Here is an 18,138-nt window from a genome sequence, read left to right on the forward strand (position 1 = left end):
CCCCCCCCCCTCCGTGTGCGCGAGCGCGCGAGCAAACGAACGCACGCGAAAGCGTGCGCTATTATTCCGTGACCGTAATACATCGCGCGCGCGAGCACGCGTATATCGTAATATAATTTGCATTAAATCGCGATCATTTTCTACGTGGAAGTTAAGCACTACAACATCAAACACAATCGCAGCTAATTTGCAATTTCATCGCCGTTGTGCCGTTCGTGATCGCCGTTATTGAATATACTTACGATCGAATTATTAAAATATTTTATGATTTTCGGCACGGCACACGCGAGAGAGTGCTTTGACCTCTCTCTCTCTCTCTCTCTTTCTCTCTCTCTCTCTCTCTCTATCTCTCGAGTATATTAAATCTTTTTTAAATCCATTTCAATGTAACATGTGACTTCGCTCAAAAATATATAGCGTGCAGGATATGCGATATAACATTCTTAATCGATGGTAGTTGAAACATTAAAGACGTTAAACTGGATCAGAGGAGTTGATCTAGCCGTACAATTCGTGTCACGTGCTCCGGGACTTAGAAATATTTAATTTTCCGTCTCTGGGGTCACACACACACACACACACACACACACATGCAGTATTACTTCATCTTCGCTTCAGCCAAGTCACGTGGCAGCCTCAAAACGTGATATAATTATCAGTCCATCTTCGGAGGGTCCGCTGCCGGCGTCTAAGCACCGCTCGTAGCGCCCGGAACCCAAATTGAATCAATCAGGCCTGTATCTGAGCACGTATGTTGCTAATCGAATCGATTCACGTTTCGCCTACACGGAATTTCAACTATCTGCCAAAGGATTCGTATTCGTCCGTGCGCACATACGTGGATACGTGCGCAACTCTTCCCCCCCCCCGCCCGCCCCCCGTGGACACACGTGCGCTATCGATCGCTGCGCGAAAAATACCGCTGCCCCGGCGACGGCGAAAATAAGCGATCGCGCGCTAATAATAATCTATTCGCGCGCAACAATTCGCTCTGTTACGCAATAATTATCGCTATTAATATATTAATATACGTAGTAATAATTCGCAGTGTACATAGTGGCAATGCGCTCTTTCGTTATCGAAGCAAACATTGTTCCGCAATTTCGTCCCGATTAGTCCGTCGCTGATCGACACGCTTCCTTTCTCGTGTTACAGGTGATGAGAGCGACACATTGCGGCGGTTAAAGTGGCAGCCGGGAAAGGCGAGGAAGTGGCGAGGCTCGTGAAAATCGGCATCGGGGGTGTAAGATCCCGGCAGCGGTAGTGGTGGCGGAGCGGCAGGGGGGAGTATACATCTCGTTTACGTTGCGATAAAGGCGGAAAATGGGATGAAGCCGGGCTAGGTGAGTCAAATTCCCTTTAGAGAACACTTCCGCCCGGCATTAATCGTCCAATATCACCAACGTCTTTACGAGTAGACGATCGCCCGATCGTCGATCGATTCATTTCTTCTATTAATTTATAGACAACCCGTTTCAATAATTGCTCGAGACGTATCCGTACGTCACACATTGAAAATAGTCGCCCGGCTAGTCCCCCTCCTCCTTATCTATATAATTGTAAATTTAATAACAAAATGATATAATTACGCGCTATTTTTACGTTCTTTGAAGATACAACGCGAAAATTTTACACTCCATTAATTAAGCGAAAGAAAAAGAGTTTTTGGCGGAGTCTGAGTGGACAGCTAATCAACCTTCCAATTTAAAGATAACAAGGCAGTAAGCAAAATAAATACATAGGATTTATGTGCTCTTAAATCACACTGAAGAAAAGGTGTTGTTCGAGTGATAATTTACTTGATACTAAGTAAAATGGTTATTTCAATATTCCTTGAAAAATATTTATTAAGAGTAGAAATATAATTGACTTTATGATATTTGCCTATACCGTCTTTAATATCATATCAGTCTTTAATATCATAATAGTTTTTCATGAAAATCTTATTTTTAGTTTAAAAGAGAGTTCAGAAGAGATATTGAAAATAGAACTTAAAAATAGCGCATTAATCTCAAAGAACACGTATAGAACGTGTCAACTTTAGTTGCAAGTATCTCAGCTGTCGAGTAGTTAATCCTCCTCTGCACGAGTACAGTTAAATCATATATATATATATATATATATATATATATATATATATATATATATAGCGCAGGTTTCATCGAATTCTTATCAAACTCGTCTTTCACCTTACAACCTCCTTAAGGGACTTCCCTCTCCGGCAGGACTCCAGCGCAAATCGGATTTCGCGTGGCGGGACTTTCGAAGGGTATTAAGACGTCATTCGTCGTCGTTCCTCGCGGAAAGGGATATACGCGAATTTTTACGAGATCATCGGCCGCGATACGTAACGCGATACCGTCGCATCGGGCAAACTCGCGACCATTACTTACTGTCACTTCGCGCCCGGAATCCGCGTCTTTCCGCGCACAGTGGAGCTCTCCGTCACGCGCACTATAGACGTACTTTACGACTCGTTATTCGCCGTCGGTACTTCTGGTTTTATGCGACATATTGAGCGACATGTCGTTTACCGGTCCGTTCATAGCTCACCTTTACGGAGGTGCCGGCGATTGTTGCGTGAGCACGTGTGTGCTATAGTTGTAACGGCCGTCGACCGCTTGTGCCCGCAGGTACTATGGGAGCGGGGGTATGGGGGGCGGAGGAGGGCTACAAGCCACGGACCTCCGGCGAAGGCTCGAGTTCCAGTGTACCGGAGGAACTTGTTCGCAGGCTCTTCGGTCCCTAAGGCACGACAGCTACCATGCTACCGAGGAGAACGCCGCGTGCGACGACCACGAGGACAGGTAAGCCAACGTTGCCTCTCGAACGATTGCGTTTGTTCAGCGATCCGGCTTTATCGTTTACGAAATACGCGCGCGAGATACACGTTAAGGAAAATATCAGGAATTTGCGAAAGCTCGTCGGATCTTCGGTCGTATTTGTTTTTATTGATAATATTTGCGACGCGTTTCTCAAAATACAGTTCTTGGATATATTATTTAGACGCGCTTCGACTCTCTGGTGGAATACAGGTTAGGAGGAGAAGAAAAGCTACTGATTTTGTGTTTACTCGACCAAGAATAATTTTCGGTGTCGAACAGCGCTTTTGCTTCTGCAACCTTCCGACTTGTCAAATCACTTGTTTTACCCGTAATTTTGGTAAACGATGCTAATATTTTGCACAGAAAATTTTATTCTTCCGTTAGTAAGCGGGGGATTTGAAGTTTCAAGTCGCAAGTAAACAAAAATAAAACTAAATTTCAATTTACACATTCAAAACTCACGTCTGTTCTCGTTATTGTCGACAATACAACTAGCGCGCGTTCATATTTGTTTAAAGTCATTGTAACGACCGAGTGAAATAACGTCATAGAAAATACCTTTTATAGAATACCTTTTATAGAATAATGGTTCCTTAACATAATTTGATCGACAGATGAGCCGTATTATAACGGACGATAATCGATAGCTGGCCCTCGGAAGTCAATGAAACGTAAAAAATTAAGGCGCGTCTAATAGTATGGACAGGGACTGTATTTGTCGCCGTTACCTACCACTTTTTCGCCACTTTTCAAGCAATTACCTGACTCCGCGGGTCTGTGAAATGGCTTCTTACCCGATGACACGTTTTAAGTGAAAAATTATCGACGATCTGACAAACTTTTGCAAGCTCCTAACAGATTCGTCGACGGAAGTCTCTGTGCATGAATTATCGTCCCTCTTAATTTTGCGAAATAAAAGAAGGAACGGAGAGAAAGAGAGAGAGAGAGAGAGAGAGAGTGCCGGGAAATGTCTTTTAAAAACGTTGCTTGCCTTGCGAATACGAAGTTAGGATGCAATCTCGTGTCGAAATATTTTCATAAGGAGAAACTTCAATTAGCGATCTCCCACCGTAAGATGACACACACGAGCGCCGAGGTGAAATCACTTACGGTAAAGGAAGCACTTCTCCCCAGGGGGACCGACCACGAAGCGATCCTCGCTTCCGGTCAGCCCACCTGCACAGGCTGTCGGCCATATAGACGCGAGGAGAACGAAGCGGTTGAGAAAAAGGAGTGTCTGAAGCGACGCATGCCCGAGTCAGATGGGATCGGCGCGGTGTACCGGAAGCTGCGGCTTTATCTGGGCCTTTTCGAGCACGCGGGTAAAAACGATGACTCGGAGGACGGCGGGGACGAGGATGACGACGAAGGGAAGAGGCATCGGTTACGGTGGTGTCGCAGGGACTTCCGACGAATCGCGGAAGTGGCGACAAGGGCTCTACTCCTTGGCATCGCGCTCCTCGTCACACCAGGTATGTGTTTCAATGACAGTAATAATAATAATAAGAAGAAGAGTAATGTGTGCGTTATCGGGTGTTAAATACAACGTCTGGCTTGAGGATATACGAAACGATAAATGCGATAGGCATAGCATCAGTTTTCAACTGATACTAGTACGTTGCCAAACGTTTTGTTTGCCGAACGCGAACAACAACATGGAAAATATAAATGTAAGGTATGGGAGCGACTCATTTTTCCTTCTTCTTATTTAGAAACATCACACTTTTACGAAAGAATTCACTTTTTTTCTATTCAGCTTGGGCCCTTTCAAAAAAAAAAAAACAATTGACGACAGAATTTTGATAATTTTCTTACCATTTCAAGATTAAAACTCACTTTTCTTATTTTTGACGGTTAAATCGCCCTCCCACGCCTGATATAAGTAACATTGACGCTGTAAGTAGTGTCGAAGAGACGCTAATCTCCTAAAATACGCTCATATCAACGTTTTTCCTATATTATCCGTGAAAAATTTCCGTTAAAAATGCCCCATCCGAGCATTTTACCAACACTTTACACTTTACAATTTCACGCACGCGGACATCGTGTATTCTCTCATTTAACGATTCAGTCGTTGATAGCACTGTGTGTCGATACTTGGTTACTTATTATCGCATAACACCATTGTGACCATGATAACGCCGAGTTATCACTGTCGTATCCAGAAATCTCTTCATTTGTCCGTCGGTGCAGGTCCGCGTGCCGGACCTCGTGTATCGTCCCTCAATTAGCGGGCACCGCAAATTAGAGTTCGCTGGTTGGCGGGACGTCCGAATGGTCGCTAATGCCGTGGCACCGCGTATCTCACGAAACGGGTCGTTGCTTCTGAAATCCGGACGGTCCGGGGCTGCCGGGAATGGAGGGCTTGCGGCGTGTAATGGGACGTCGACCGAGATCGACAAATGAAGCGAAATAAGCCGGACGCGATCAGATAACGACGGTATCGGGCGAGAATGCGAAATGCTTGATTCTCCTCGAGCTGCGGGGGAAGAAGGGGGAAGATGAAGCGAATGGCACGCGATAAAAGCAATCTCTTCTTCTTCGCAATCGTGTCTTAACTCGGCAGACCGTACACGCCCTGATACGATGCGATTGTTTCGCGGAGATAAACGCAGCAAGAGCAGCCGCGTTAGCGCAGCGAGTTGCACAAAGAAGAAAGCTCAAATATCTTAACCACAACTGCACTGAGAGAAGTTACACGGCTCAACTGCATCTTCGTTTTTGCTCCAACGACGAAGACAGCGGTAGTTATTACGCGTGTAAGCGTTATTATCACTGGCACTACGGCGGCACTGAAACTGGAAAAAAAATTGGTCTCCTCATTACTTCAACTAAACAGTATAGTAACAACAATACCTGTACCAAGTTATCATCGTTATCACTATATCGACACTCGCTGCATTAAGTTCTCCTGACTAAGATTTTTTCACCATGCAATTGTAATCGCAAAGTGCCAGACGTTTTGTTCTCAATGTACGAGGGGAGTATTCCAACGCGCGATATCGTGCGATAAATGTTCGCTCTAAAACCGCTCTTTTCGTCCCCTCGAAACGTAAAGCATGCCTCGCGTTATTAATCACCGGGGGCCCCGCCGCTCCCGAATCCGTAATTACCGCGGCGGAGGCCGAATTCGATGACAATTTTTATCGATGCGAAAGGCGCATCTGGCTGGATTACGAGCCTCATTCATACCGACGAAATATTCTCCCTCGCCCCTCTCTCCTTCCGTCTCTGTGTCTGTACGTGTCTCTTTCTCTCTTGGCGTCACACGGCGTCCAATCGGCGAGCGGGTTTCAACTCGAAAGAATTTCTCTTCGGAAGCCGAAGCGTGAATGGTCGCGCAGCCGGCGTGAAAAGAGAACTGAGCCTTTTATCAAATGCCCTGAATTCGTTTTGATACGCGGCGACGGCGGCTCTGCTGTTCGGCAATTCGAAAAATGGCCCTCCAATGCGGGACATTGTCATTTCGTCGGCGGGGCAGACGGCGCGAACGCGATGCCCCCTCCTCCCGTTAACGTTGTACACGGTGTTGACGGTAACAATATGATATATTTACATGTTATTAAACCATTTTTGTTACGCGCACCGGCCACGTGTAACGAGGTTTTATAAACGCGACACGTATATACGCGCTCAATTCCCGCGATTTATTAATTAGATCCGCATTCGAGGGGAAATTGGAATATTTCATATTAAATCGCAGAAGAAAGAAAAAAAAAGAGAAAAACACGCGTAATTGCAATTAAACAAGCACCGTTCGGCAGTTTAGTGCGAAACCGTGGAGATGGCATTTCCGTCAACAATATCACGTTCTGTTTTCATAGTTATTTCGTAGAAGGGGAGGGGGAGACACTCGACCGCGAGGACTTTAATCACGCCGTCGCAACGAGATTACTGACGGCGAGTAAGGAAAAATAAAAATACGCCCGCGCGCGACACACATACACACACACACACACACACTTGTGCTTCGGGCTTCCTTTTCCGCCTCTTCTTTTTTTGTTTTTAGCGCACGCACACGTTACACACAGGGGATCCTTATGAGGCTCGTTATTCTCATCAACGCGAACAATTTCATTAAAACTCCGGCTTCCTTCCCGCGAAGTCTCATTCAGAATATATGCTTAACTGCGTTAACAACGCATACACGCGATGGTACAACAAAAAAAAAGTCACGTTCCCCCGCAATTTAAGCATACTCCCTGCCCATTGTCTTGCCTCCCGCGGGGAGATGAAAAATGTAATTAATCACGGCAATTTCGCTGATTGCTTGCCCGTGATATAATTCTCCTTTCATTCTCGCGATATACCGAATACTTGTTATTGAATAATGTCGCGATTGTTCGTTTCGGACGGAACGATGCACGCGCTCGCGCGCGCATGTGTGTGTGTGTATGTATGAGAGAGACGACAAAAAGTACGCTCGATATGTTAGGTACGTGCCGAAACGTCGGACGCTATATTGTGTAAATGTTTGTAGCAAATAAAATAAATATTGGGGAACGGTGCTGCCCGCGAAGCGTCGTTTTTTACCGAAATCGTAACGATCCAATGCTCAATTGTTCCAATTAATAATACGGCGATTATTTCCACGGTGAGTTTTATTAATTCGCTCAGCGATGGTATAAATGTGTCGGGTTGGAAGGGAAGTAACGTGGTATTTTCTCCATCGATAGCTTTAGTGTGTTTTATTTGAAGAAAAAGAAAAATTCAATCTATACGGCGTAAATGCATGCTTGTTGTGACAGTTAACACCTATGTGCGTCGTTTAGTTCGTGGGAGTCGTATGTGAAAGAGTTCACTTGAGATCGAGAGAGAAAGAAATAGGGCAAAACAAGCTTATCGCTGTTTGATTTCGCTGTTTTGCTTTCCGAAAGGGGGAAAAACGCGATATAAAAACGAAAGAAATATGTATGCCGTGTACGGAAAGGATGCCGTAACCGAACATATAACATAGCCAGAGATGATTTGCGGAGTTTCGTGCTGGTGACATTCTTGTGAAATTTCCCAGGCGCGCACACACACACGCGTATTTCGAGAGAACACCTGCGCGCCAAGCCGCCAACACACGACTGTGCGTCACGAGACGCACGATTCTCGTATACGTAACGGAGCCGAAAAACGCGAACTTGGGACTGCGAGTCCCTCGCAGGTGACTGTTGCCTTTTTCGGTTAAGGGCTCTCAGCCGATCGTCATAAATTCCTCCTCGAGAGGCAAAAGGCGCGTGCGGCGCGGTGGGGACGCACAGTTCCATAAATTCCGCATACTTCGCGATTGTGCACGTGTGTGTGCGTTGTGTGTGTGTACGTACGCTGTGTGAACGAGCGATTATGGTTTCTTCCTCATAGCGGCCATCAAAGCGACGCAGATGGCAGGCGATGAAACGAGTTGCAAATGACGCGCGCGGTACCGACCTGGAGGGTACGTTGCCCTTGATAAAGCCCGTTGCACACCGGGCGAACCGCGAACACCGGGATCGATCGATAGGGAGCCCGAGATGACACCCGACGACGACGACGATGCGCGCCACGATGGTCGATTTCACGGCGTTGTTGTCGAGGCGATACGATGCGATGCGAGGAGCAAAGAGCCATCGAGATTCTCGCAGACGCGCGCGTTTTTACGCGACACGCGTGACGTTGGCTTCGCGGGCCGCTCACGTTAGAAAAGACATGACATCGTCGTCTCGTCGTCGGTGGTTGCTGTATCTCATCACGATTAATCTTTTAACGCGCGTTACTCCTGCGCGCGTGTAAAGCTTCTAAATCAGCGAGTTTACGGCGAAGGCATTTAAGGTGGCAAGAGAAATGCGATTTTTTTTTACAGCCCGCCGTATACCGACAAAAGCGGGTCTCGCGGGAAAACGCGCGTGTAAATCGTAACAGCGCGCCCGGTACGATACGATAAAGCCACTGTCGAGTTTGCGAGAAAGCTTCATTTTGAACTTTCATTTTCGAAACTTGAAATTTTCAGTTCATATTCAAAGTCATATTAAGATACCTAACATAAAAAGAAATGAAATAAGAATAATTTCATTATATCAATCTATGCTTACGATAATCACAATCGCACGTTACAAAAGAATTTATTATATATATAATTTCTTGTTTAATAATAATTATTAAATAACATTACATATACATATATGTATTGGAGTGCGACTCGGTGTTTACTAGGTTGTGTAACTGCGATCAAACAACAATTACAGCTAAAGTTACAAGACGTAACACGTAATTTTTGTAGGACAGTTTAATAAGTATTTGCTGACAAAAAAAAAGTATAATCAAGAGGTTGCAGGAAAATGGAGCAATTTTGGTAGATATAATGAAATAAATAAAAATTTTTGTAATTTTAGATATCATTGTTATAAGCAGGATTTTCGTTGAGAATTTTAGAAAAGTAATTATGCCACATATAAAGTAAGATTACGTATATTTGAAATATATGAGATGCATTTCGATTAAATAGACACATTGGATAATAAAATATAAAATATAAAAATCTGTCTATACGATTGGAGGTTTTTTCTTTGAATCAAATGAATAAAATATATTCATTCTTATAACAAGATACTACTATTCATTAGATATCCTAAAATAGCAGTCGATACATAAAAACATTATTTTAAAGATTTTGGGTTTATTCCATCTCCGCATAACTGCGCGGCGATTCATTCGCGAGGGAAGCTTTCCGATGTTTCATGCCGTGTTATCCGGGCAGCCCCCGTTCAAAGTTTCATTTATCCGAAATAATTAAAACCTATTTTTGAATCCTGAGCTCATTAACGTAATAGTATGCTCGTTAGCCCGGCTTAACCGCTTCTCCTTTCTTCCGCTTCGTCCAATTGGGCCCAGGCTCTCTCGTAAGCGGAGCTGCCTCAAACGCACGCCTGGCTATTTAGCTTACACGAAATATGGCGTACGAGCTGATGGAACGGCTCGCTAATTTCACGCTCCGGCGCTGCCTGAAAATTCGTTGGTAAAGATGAGAAGCTACTTCGTGAACTTGCTTTAACGCTTTTGCGCGCGCGCGCGCGCTTTCGGGGCGAACGGCCCGCTACGAGAGGTCAGTGACAATGAAACGTGCGCCAAAATGTAGTAAATTTTCGCACGGTGCGTCTCTGCTGAAAGATGCTTGCTGAATGCGTGCTCTTAGCTCTCGGCTAAAGTCAAATCCAGGAAGATCCAGGTGGATTTGAATAATGTGCAGGGTGTTTTGGTTTCGTTGTAACAGACTTTCAGGGATTGGCAGGAATGGCCAAAAGAAACATCTTTTTATCCTGAGTACGACCCTTATGGAGTTACATCAGATTTGACGTCAAAATAACCCATCTGATTGTATTTTTTTTTAAGAGAAATAAAATGCTTAAAAATAGAATTTTTTAAAATTATTTTTAAAATTAAAAATTATTTGGAAATAGAAATATGCTCGTATCAGGGAGACGTTAATTATCATGATATTTTCATGAAAACGGATTAATACTTTTTGAGTTGAATTCTAGCGAAGTGCAGATTCAAAGGTTTGAAAATTACAATTTTCACGAAAAAAAGAATAAAATCAGATTTACCACTTTGACACACATTGAACCCAATATAGCTCCTTAAGGAGGATTCTAAGGTTAGAAGTTTACTTGGAAAAAAATGTTCACTTTGGCCACCCCTACAATCTCTGAAGGTTTGTTACATCGAAACTGAAATATCCTGTATATTTCATTTATTCCTTCTACATATATATATATATAGATATTTGATTTTGATAGATTATTTATTTTGACTTGCGCGAAAAAGAGAAGGGAACGCTTCGTTTCGAAACTCATTTTTAAAATCGCGAGCAAGATATTTCGTTTTCGCGTCGAGCGGAAATAAACGAACCTTTTTTCCGGATTTCGCGCGGGCTGTGCGCACGGCAACGCGTATTCTTTGTGGAAGCATTCAAATGAATTGTTCAATCTGTTTATCTCACCGGAAAAACAGCCGCGAAGTAAAGGGCGGATTGCCAAAACGACGTGGAAGTGATTCTGTCTAAACCCCCGGTTAACGGGCTGTGAAACGGAAAAGTCTTTCCCGCGCATAAAGAGAATTTCCGCGCCGGTTGCTCGTTTCTCCTTCGGATTTTCCGATGATCGGGTAATACGACTCAACCGAGTTTCCCTTGGCTACAAAGTTGAGAGGCAAATAATGCCTGGAACGTGTTCGCGTCGCGTGTACGCAAATTATTAGCGCGGCGGAGAGGGAGAACTTATCGCGCGCGCCCTATCGACGTGTATAAACCGCGCGATACCGTCGCGAGAAATATTACAAGAACGCGCGATTATCGCAATTAAACTGCTCGGCAATTTTATATTATCAAGAAACGTGACCGCAGGGGTGTCTCGTGTATCATTTTGCCGGTAACTCGCGGCAACGTGTTGCATCAATCCTAGAAAATAAAGGAAAAAGGTAATCGCTTACGAGCTTTACGCGAGATACATTTTGATATTTTGATATTTCATATATATCTCGATATTTCGATTATTATTAATATCGTGGGCAATACTTAACCTTAATCGTGTATACCGGGGTCATTATTGACCCCAGCTGACTCATCGCGTTTTTCATCGCGTTTTCCTTTTTAATAAAATAAAACATTCAGATGAACAATTACGATCATCCCTTTACATAATTCTATTCTCGTCTCCAGTTTATCGATATTTTAAACTCTAGGAGTTTATAATCCAAAATCAAGGAGTTTGAGATGAAAAATAACGATTCTAAGGGGAGAATAACTGTCGGATCGTGCGACATGGAATCGCGCCTTTTTTTTCGGATTTGCTGAAAAGCCGCTCGGTTCATTTAACGGCGAAATTAGTGAACGTTCCGCGCACAATCATAATTGTAATTATTAACTGCATACACACAAAGAGCACGGAGGGTTTTATTTTACGAGAGCTCGCTTTTCGGAGATAACGAGATGTTCCCGTCGCGTACACGCGCCCGCACGTTGCAGACAGACCATTGAAAATTTAATAACAGGTAACAATAAAAACGGTTATTTGGACTCCGTGTTATCCCGGCAGGGCCACGGCAACGGCGATAATGGCCGCGCAAATGTGCGTCGGTTGCGTACGAGTTCGAAATTATTATTCCCGGCGTGTACACCGAGGGGGCGGGTTAAAACGGCTGTTGCACGATCGGAAGAGGGTGGCATGAAGGGTGTTGCCGCGCTCCTCTCGTCCTGCAATATCAATAATATCGTCACAGCTCCGTCGCCGTTACGTTAATAATACGCCACTCGTAGCCCGACGTGAACAGCGATCGCGTTTGAATGTTGCGACGGGGATATAGCAGACCGGGCGAAAATTTCATTTCGGCTTTAATCACCGGGCTTTCTAATCATTATGGCCGCGGGAGGTGATTACAGAACCGAGCATCCGGCCGTTAGTCGAGAAAATTTAAGAAAACCGAAGCGAACGCTCTCCGAGACGATCTTCCACTTTCCAAGAAAAAGTTTTGAAAATAAATAAATATTAGAAGAGGCTCTCTCTCTCTGATATACAATTAATTTAGAGTGAGAGGGCTATTAAGGGCCTAAGCACCGATTACTTAGTGCCATTAGATCAATTTTCGTCAAAAAGTTATTTATTACGTTGTATTTATGAAGTTCTGGAAATGATAGGGTTGACCTTCAAATAACAAGGTTCGAATCCGACCTATTGAAGCATCCTGTAGATTTTTAACTAATTTTTTCGATTAGACATCTTTTATTCTCACAATAATAAGTTAGAAAATGTTTAAATAAAATATATCGCGAAATATGTAAAATACCTGAATACAACGCTTTACAAGCTTGGAGTATCGGGATATGAATACCGTCGGATCCAACCAACTTGTTATCTGAGGGTTAAGAAACAGCTTGTGGATTTATTTATTTGCTGTATAGCGTAAAATGCTGTTCAATCAGTAAAATTTCCAGCAGCGCACGTAATTAGAGCAAACCTTCGATTCAATAGCGATATGTATCATTGAAACTTTGATTTTAATTGTCAAAACAATACGTAACATAGTAGTTCTAATGGTATTTGCCATTGAATCAAGAAGACTCACTGTTGCAACATTTTATCAATTCCACGCTTCTTTCCGTGTGGAACAACATAAAATTTGCTGTCCGTTGAAGTTCCGTTTTTCCCCATAAATTGGTTTTTTGCGTATTAAACGATCAAAAGTATCCAGCACGATGCACGGTTTAGCGCGACTTTTCCCCCTTCGCTCGTTCGCGTTGTCGCAAGTCGTTCGCTCGCTCGCTCTTTCGCGCTCACATCCCTCATCGAGAGAACCGCCTGTGGCGAAACGTCGAACTCCTTTCGATGGTTCACCGGCAGTGCAGACGTCGGGAAGCCGCGATCCACGATATTACACAATGCATACGTAATGCGGAGGTGGCTTCGGTACGCGAAGTGGCGCGTCCATATCCGACTGTAGCGGATGTACCATCGCAGGTACTCGCGGCGCGCGAGACATCGGTCGCGCGACGGATACATATTAAAACATCCCGGGACATTAATGCGACACTGCGCCAGGATATATTCGGCTACGTGGACGTTTACTTATCCGTTTCGTGTTCTCGCGAGCGCGAGAATGCTCGGCATCGGTCGTCGAACCGAGACTCGCGCGAGGGCGGATCCGATTGACCCTTTCGTCCCGAATGGTACATATATTATATACCATCAATGTTTCAAAACACTTGAAAACTAAATTATGTCATTCGTCGCTAAATTAACCAAGTCATATCTAATATTTTATTAGGAAGAGATTGCTATTATATTCAGGGACGAAAGGGTTAAATTCCCGACGAAAGAAAGGAGACTCTTTCTCTCTTTCTCTTCCTTTCTTTTTCTCTCTCTCGGACGAAATTTAGCGAAGAAATAACACTTCTCAGGGCCGTTATTACGTAGGGTCTTCGAGCCATTAGCACGATGCTGAGCGGAGCGCAGTAACATAAAAAGTTACTGCGCCACGGTTTTACAATAATAACCGTAACGCGGCCGGTAAATATCGGCGGAACGCGCACGTCACGGCCGAGATGGGCTCTACTTAACGTATAACATATTTTGCGTAACGCAGCGCAACGCAATTCCGCTAGAATCCCCCGAACGCCACCCGGGGATGAAAGCACCTTCGATTCCGGGCTCATCTCGCGCGCCCAGCCGGCGGGCTCGTCGTCGTAAAGGTGTTGCGCTTGTGCCCGAGGGGAAATTTATCATGTCCGTTTTGTCGTGTGCGCACACGTGCGCGTCAAAAATGCGTCGTATTTGAACACGAGGCATTTCAAAGGGGATAGGTATCAAAGTCGCGTCCATTATTCGAATGGATGTCATCGAGCTCGCCGAGCTCTCTCGTGCTCCGTCTGTCCCCCTCCCCCCCCCCTCACCCTTCGCGTCGTGTCTGTGACGCGCGATTCTCCCCCTCGATGTTAGCGATTTTCTGTGGTTTCGGTTGTCAGCTCGTCCCGAGCACGTCGCGACGGTGCGAGCTTTGATGCTGCGAATGTGCACCGCGCTCGCGCATGAGGCTTGTTCCGAAAGTTAGCCGGGCATTAAGCGACGTCGTAGGGATGCACGATCTACGCAAAAGGGGGAACGCGCCGCGGTTGCAGTTTCGAGGCTGTATATATATGTATAGCGGAAAGTTTTGCATTTTGGGCGAACCGCATGAATAATTGTTGCCTGCTCGGCGGAAAAATTTAATGGCCCGAATGTTGGCTTCGCGCGCCTTCGGGCGTTAATTATTATTGGTATCAAAGCTTAATTTGTCCAGCGTTTCGGGACGTATCCCCTTAAGCGCGATATCGCAGTTACGATATGCAATTACATAAAAAAGTGAAGCAGTACCAGTGTGATGCAAAGAAATGCATTTGAACCAAATTCTGTTCTGCTAAACGTTACTAACAACTCATCAACAGAGTCTGCTGTGGCTCTTACTAAATTCTAGGGCGTAAATGCACGTTCGAAAACAGAAGAATAGGCTTTTCATAGTAGATGATATTATAAATGAGATTGCGAGGGGATGAAATAGTCTCTTCTAGCAATTCTAAGTCACTTCAAGTCATATATATATACATATATACGGTGTGATATTAATATCCCTTCTTTTAATATCATAAATTAAGCGCACACATACATTCATAATGCGTCGCAAATGAAGCATCATACCTGTTTAGAAATCGCTTTAACATAAAAGGCAACATATTTTTGCACAGGTTTAATTGATTTTGGTTAATTAGCAACAACGTGCACGAATACGGGCGCTTTCTTAAAACGAAATGCTCCTTAATTGAATTGATGAAAAAGGAGAGTCGCAGCGATATAAACGTTGAGTATTCATTGATTTCCCGTGTAAACACTGCCGCTTTATTCTCCCGTCTTATATCTGAGGTTTCGGCCAATGGAAGTAAGATTTCACTGCGAGATCTGTACACACATTCGTACGCTACGTACCGAGCGCAACTTTACGGTAGTTTCTGGCGTTTGCGGCGAGGAAATTAACGGCTTTCGCGCGCCTTGCGTGCGGCGACACAATTTTACATCTGCGTTCGCAAACTCCGCGTCGTAATAATGGGAACAGCTATTACCGTTAATAGTCCCTCTTTTCAGTGAGATTTTATTGATTTCGGTGCTACACTTGGAACTGAATCGTCGGTATTATGTGTAGCGTTTCAGTGAAAATACACTGACTGTACGCAGCCCGACATAATAGTCTTAACATGTCATGAAACTAGGTTATTAAGATCCTCTAGTCGTACGCAATATTGATTTATTATTTATCGATTATTGAAAGAAGCGGGAATGAAGTGTTAAAGTATCGTAAACATTTACACTATTGAAATCTGTTTTGTATTCGCTTTTCCAAAGTAATTAATCTTTTTTTTTAATCCGTATATAACATGTCCTGTAATTATACTGAATATCCAGGCTGTTATTGTCGATAGCACTTTAGAAATCGCATCCGTCATTTTTGAGCCTCTCCCTCTCTCTAAAGATCAAGAGCGGGACATCGATCGCACATAGCAGCCATCTCGTGACACAGAATTGAGATCGTAATGGCGCTACCGCATTAAGAAACTCGGGGGAGAACAGTAGTTCGCGAAAGTAGTAAAAAGTGCATGAATGCGGCAGCTGTTTACCGCAGTGAAACGCGTTAATCGCGAGGGATCTCGTGACGTAGCGGCGAGAGGCGAAGATAAAACGAGGAATGGGAAGGGCCGCGACGACAGATTCGTCCAAAGTTCGCGGTTGCCAGCAGTCAGATCGATATTTCCTCGGTCGCGAACTTTTCGCCGTCGCAGGACGCAAAGTAGATCGGCTGTCATTCCCGATTTGTGTCTCCGCGACCGATAGAGCTTCTTGCGACACACGAACTTCGCGATTACTTTGCGCGGATAGCAGACTGCGCCGACACACATTTCTGCGAATCAGTTTAAGCATTTCGGACTCTTCCCCCGCCCATCCCCTTTTCGTAGTTCTCGCCGCGACTGACTTCCCCTTGTTTGCGTTATTTCGAACACTCTGCGAGATCCGCCTCGATGTTCTGCTTGTCCCGCCATATTCTTCCGTTTGAATAACGCGAATAACGTGTTCCGTGAAACTTCGGAACGCGCCATTACGGTTTCGCTGTATTTTTTTTTTTCTTTTTGCTTCATTTTCCCTCTTCCTCACGGCGCCGATATATCTTGTATAAAGTCTTTCAGTTGGAAGAGCCGAGACATTTAATGGTCGGAAACGGGGAATCCGCGCGGCACCAAAAATTAAGTGTCTTACATTCTTAAGATGGATCTATCCGGTAGCGCCCCCCCCCCCTGCGCTCTCGTCGTTTGCGCTAAGAACATTAATTATCTAGAGGGAGTTTCTTCCTCGAGAGGAGGAGGAGAGAGAGAGAGAGAGGAGCCCGGCTGCATTATCTCCGTCGACGTGTTTACCATCGTCGTTTCACCCGCGTCACGGCTCTCTGCTTTTTTCTTCTGTCTCCCATCGTCGACATTCCCCGATATAATTTATAGCGATATCGTCGTTCCAATCGTAAACAGCGTACAAGACTAGCAAGAACGGATGTATCGAAGTATGTTAACTATCCCGCGCCGATATTGCTGCGGCCGGGGGGGTCGCGGGCGGAACATCATCATTATCACGTGCGACACGCGAGAACCGAAAGGATTTCACCGGGCCCGGTTATCTCGGGCATACAAAACGGGGTCGCATTCGATGCCGCGATATCGCATGGGGGTTAATGCGAAGTTAATCTTACACGACCTCGACACCACCACCGCCACCGCCATCGCCGCCGCATGCGGCACCGGAGGGTTTCCTGACCTGAGCGCGCAGAAAAGGGCGACGACAACCGTTGCTCCTGATTTACCTTTAATAGCTTTTAATGCCTTCCCGTCGGAGGCACGAGCGGTATTAGTAGGAGGGGAGAGGGGGTAGCCCGTCCCTCGTAGTTTTCTTTTCCGAACGACGAAACTCCACGGCAAGAATTATGAGCTTCCGGTGCTCCGGGCGCCTTCCGCGAAAAATTTCGATCGGGGTTCCGTGGATGTTTCAACTTCATGTCTCTCTCTCTCTCTCTCTCTCTCTCTCTCTCTCTCTGTCTTTCCGTATAAGTATTATTTTTTTCGGCGGCGCTATGTCGCGACGCTTCACAACATTTGTTCACCTCGATTCCGCGAGGATCGCTCGAAACAAATCGAAATGCTGATTGCCGGGTTAATTGACATCGCCGTAAAATGGATATAACAGATAACATCGGTCAACAAATTTCGCATCATATATTGCATCTTTTTTGAATTTTAATTCTTTTATTTATTTTTATGTGCGTTGAAACGTGGAAAAATGACAAACAAATTATTTAACTGTAGTTCAGGAATTATAGGCTACATTTTAATTTCTGTAAATTATTAATGAAATGTAAAAATGCAACGATATATTTTTATTGTGATTTTTTATTTTTATGTTTCATGTTGTCAGAAAAATTAAGATTCTTTTTGAATGTTATATTATTAGGCGTCTTTTAATTCTCGAAATAAAGAATATTACAACGAAAGAATGAAAGCGGTCTCTATTTTCCTACAAGAAATTAAAATACATATCTCATTCATAAGCTTTTATAAGACTGCTTATACACACTATCTCAAAATGAAATATTAGCTTCAAAAGAGATTATTCGGGAACATTTCCTTTTTTCTACATCACGGAAACTTCACATATCAAATTTCTTTTTGATTGTTGTTCACTGTATGATGGAAATTAGAACTAAGTTGTGATTTTAATTGTTGTATTTGTGA

At 44.3% G+C, this 18,138-nt stretch overlaps 1 protein-coding gene across 10 annotated transcripts in view; it reads left to right on the top strand.

Annotated features, from left to right (window-relative positions):
• Positions 1–18,138, top strand: part of LOC106741126 (protein turtle-like) — a 123,857-nt gene that overhangs the window by 35,319 nt on the left and 70,400 nt on the right. For 9 of the 10 annotated variants that reach the window (XM_014612800.1, XM_014612806.1, XM_014612801.1 and 6 more), the window contains exons 2-4: positions 1,156–1,283; positions 2,634–2,807; positions 3,960–4,297. In XM_014612800.1, coding sequence (XP_014468286.1) covers positions 2,653–2,807; positions 3,960–4,297 — 493 coding nt within the window. In that variant the 5' untranslated portion in view covers positions 1,156–1,283; positions 2,634–2,652. Of the gene's footprint in view, positions 1–1,155; positions 1,286–2,633; positions 2,808–3,959; positions 4,298–18,138 lie in introns of all 10 variants that reach the window. The other variant, XM_014612796.1, reaches the window with a different exon arrangement.

Source organism: Dinoponera quadriceps, unplaced genomic scaffold (assembly GCF_001313825.1).
Source record: "Dinoponera quadriceps isolate SergipeBrazil2010 unplaced genomic scaffold, ASM131382v1 scaffold555, whole genome shotgun sequence".
Lineage (NCBI taxonomy): Eukaryota > Metazoa > Arthropoda > Insecta > Hymenoptera > Formicidae > Dinoponera > Dinoponera quadriceps.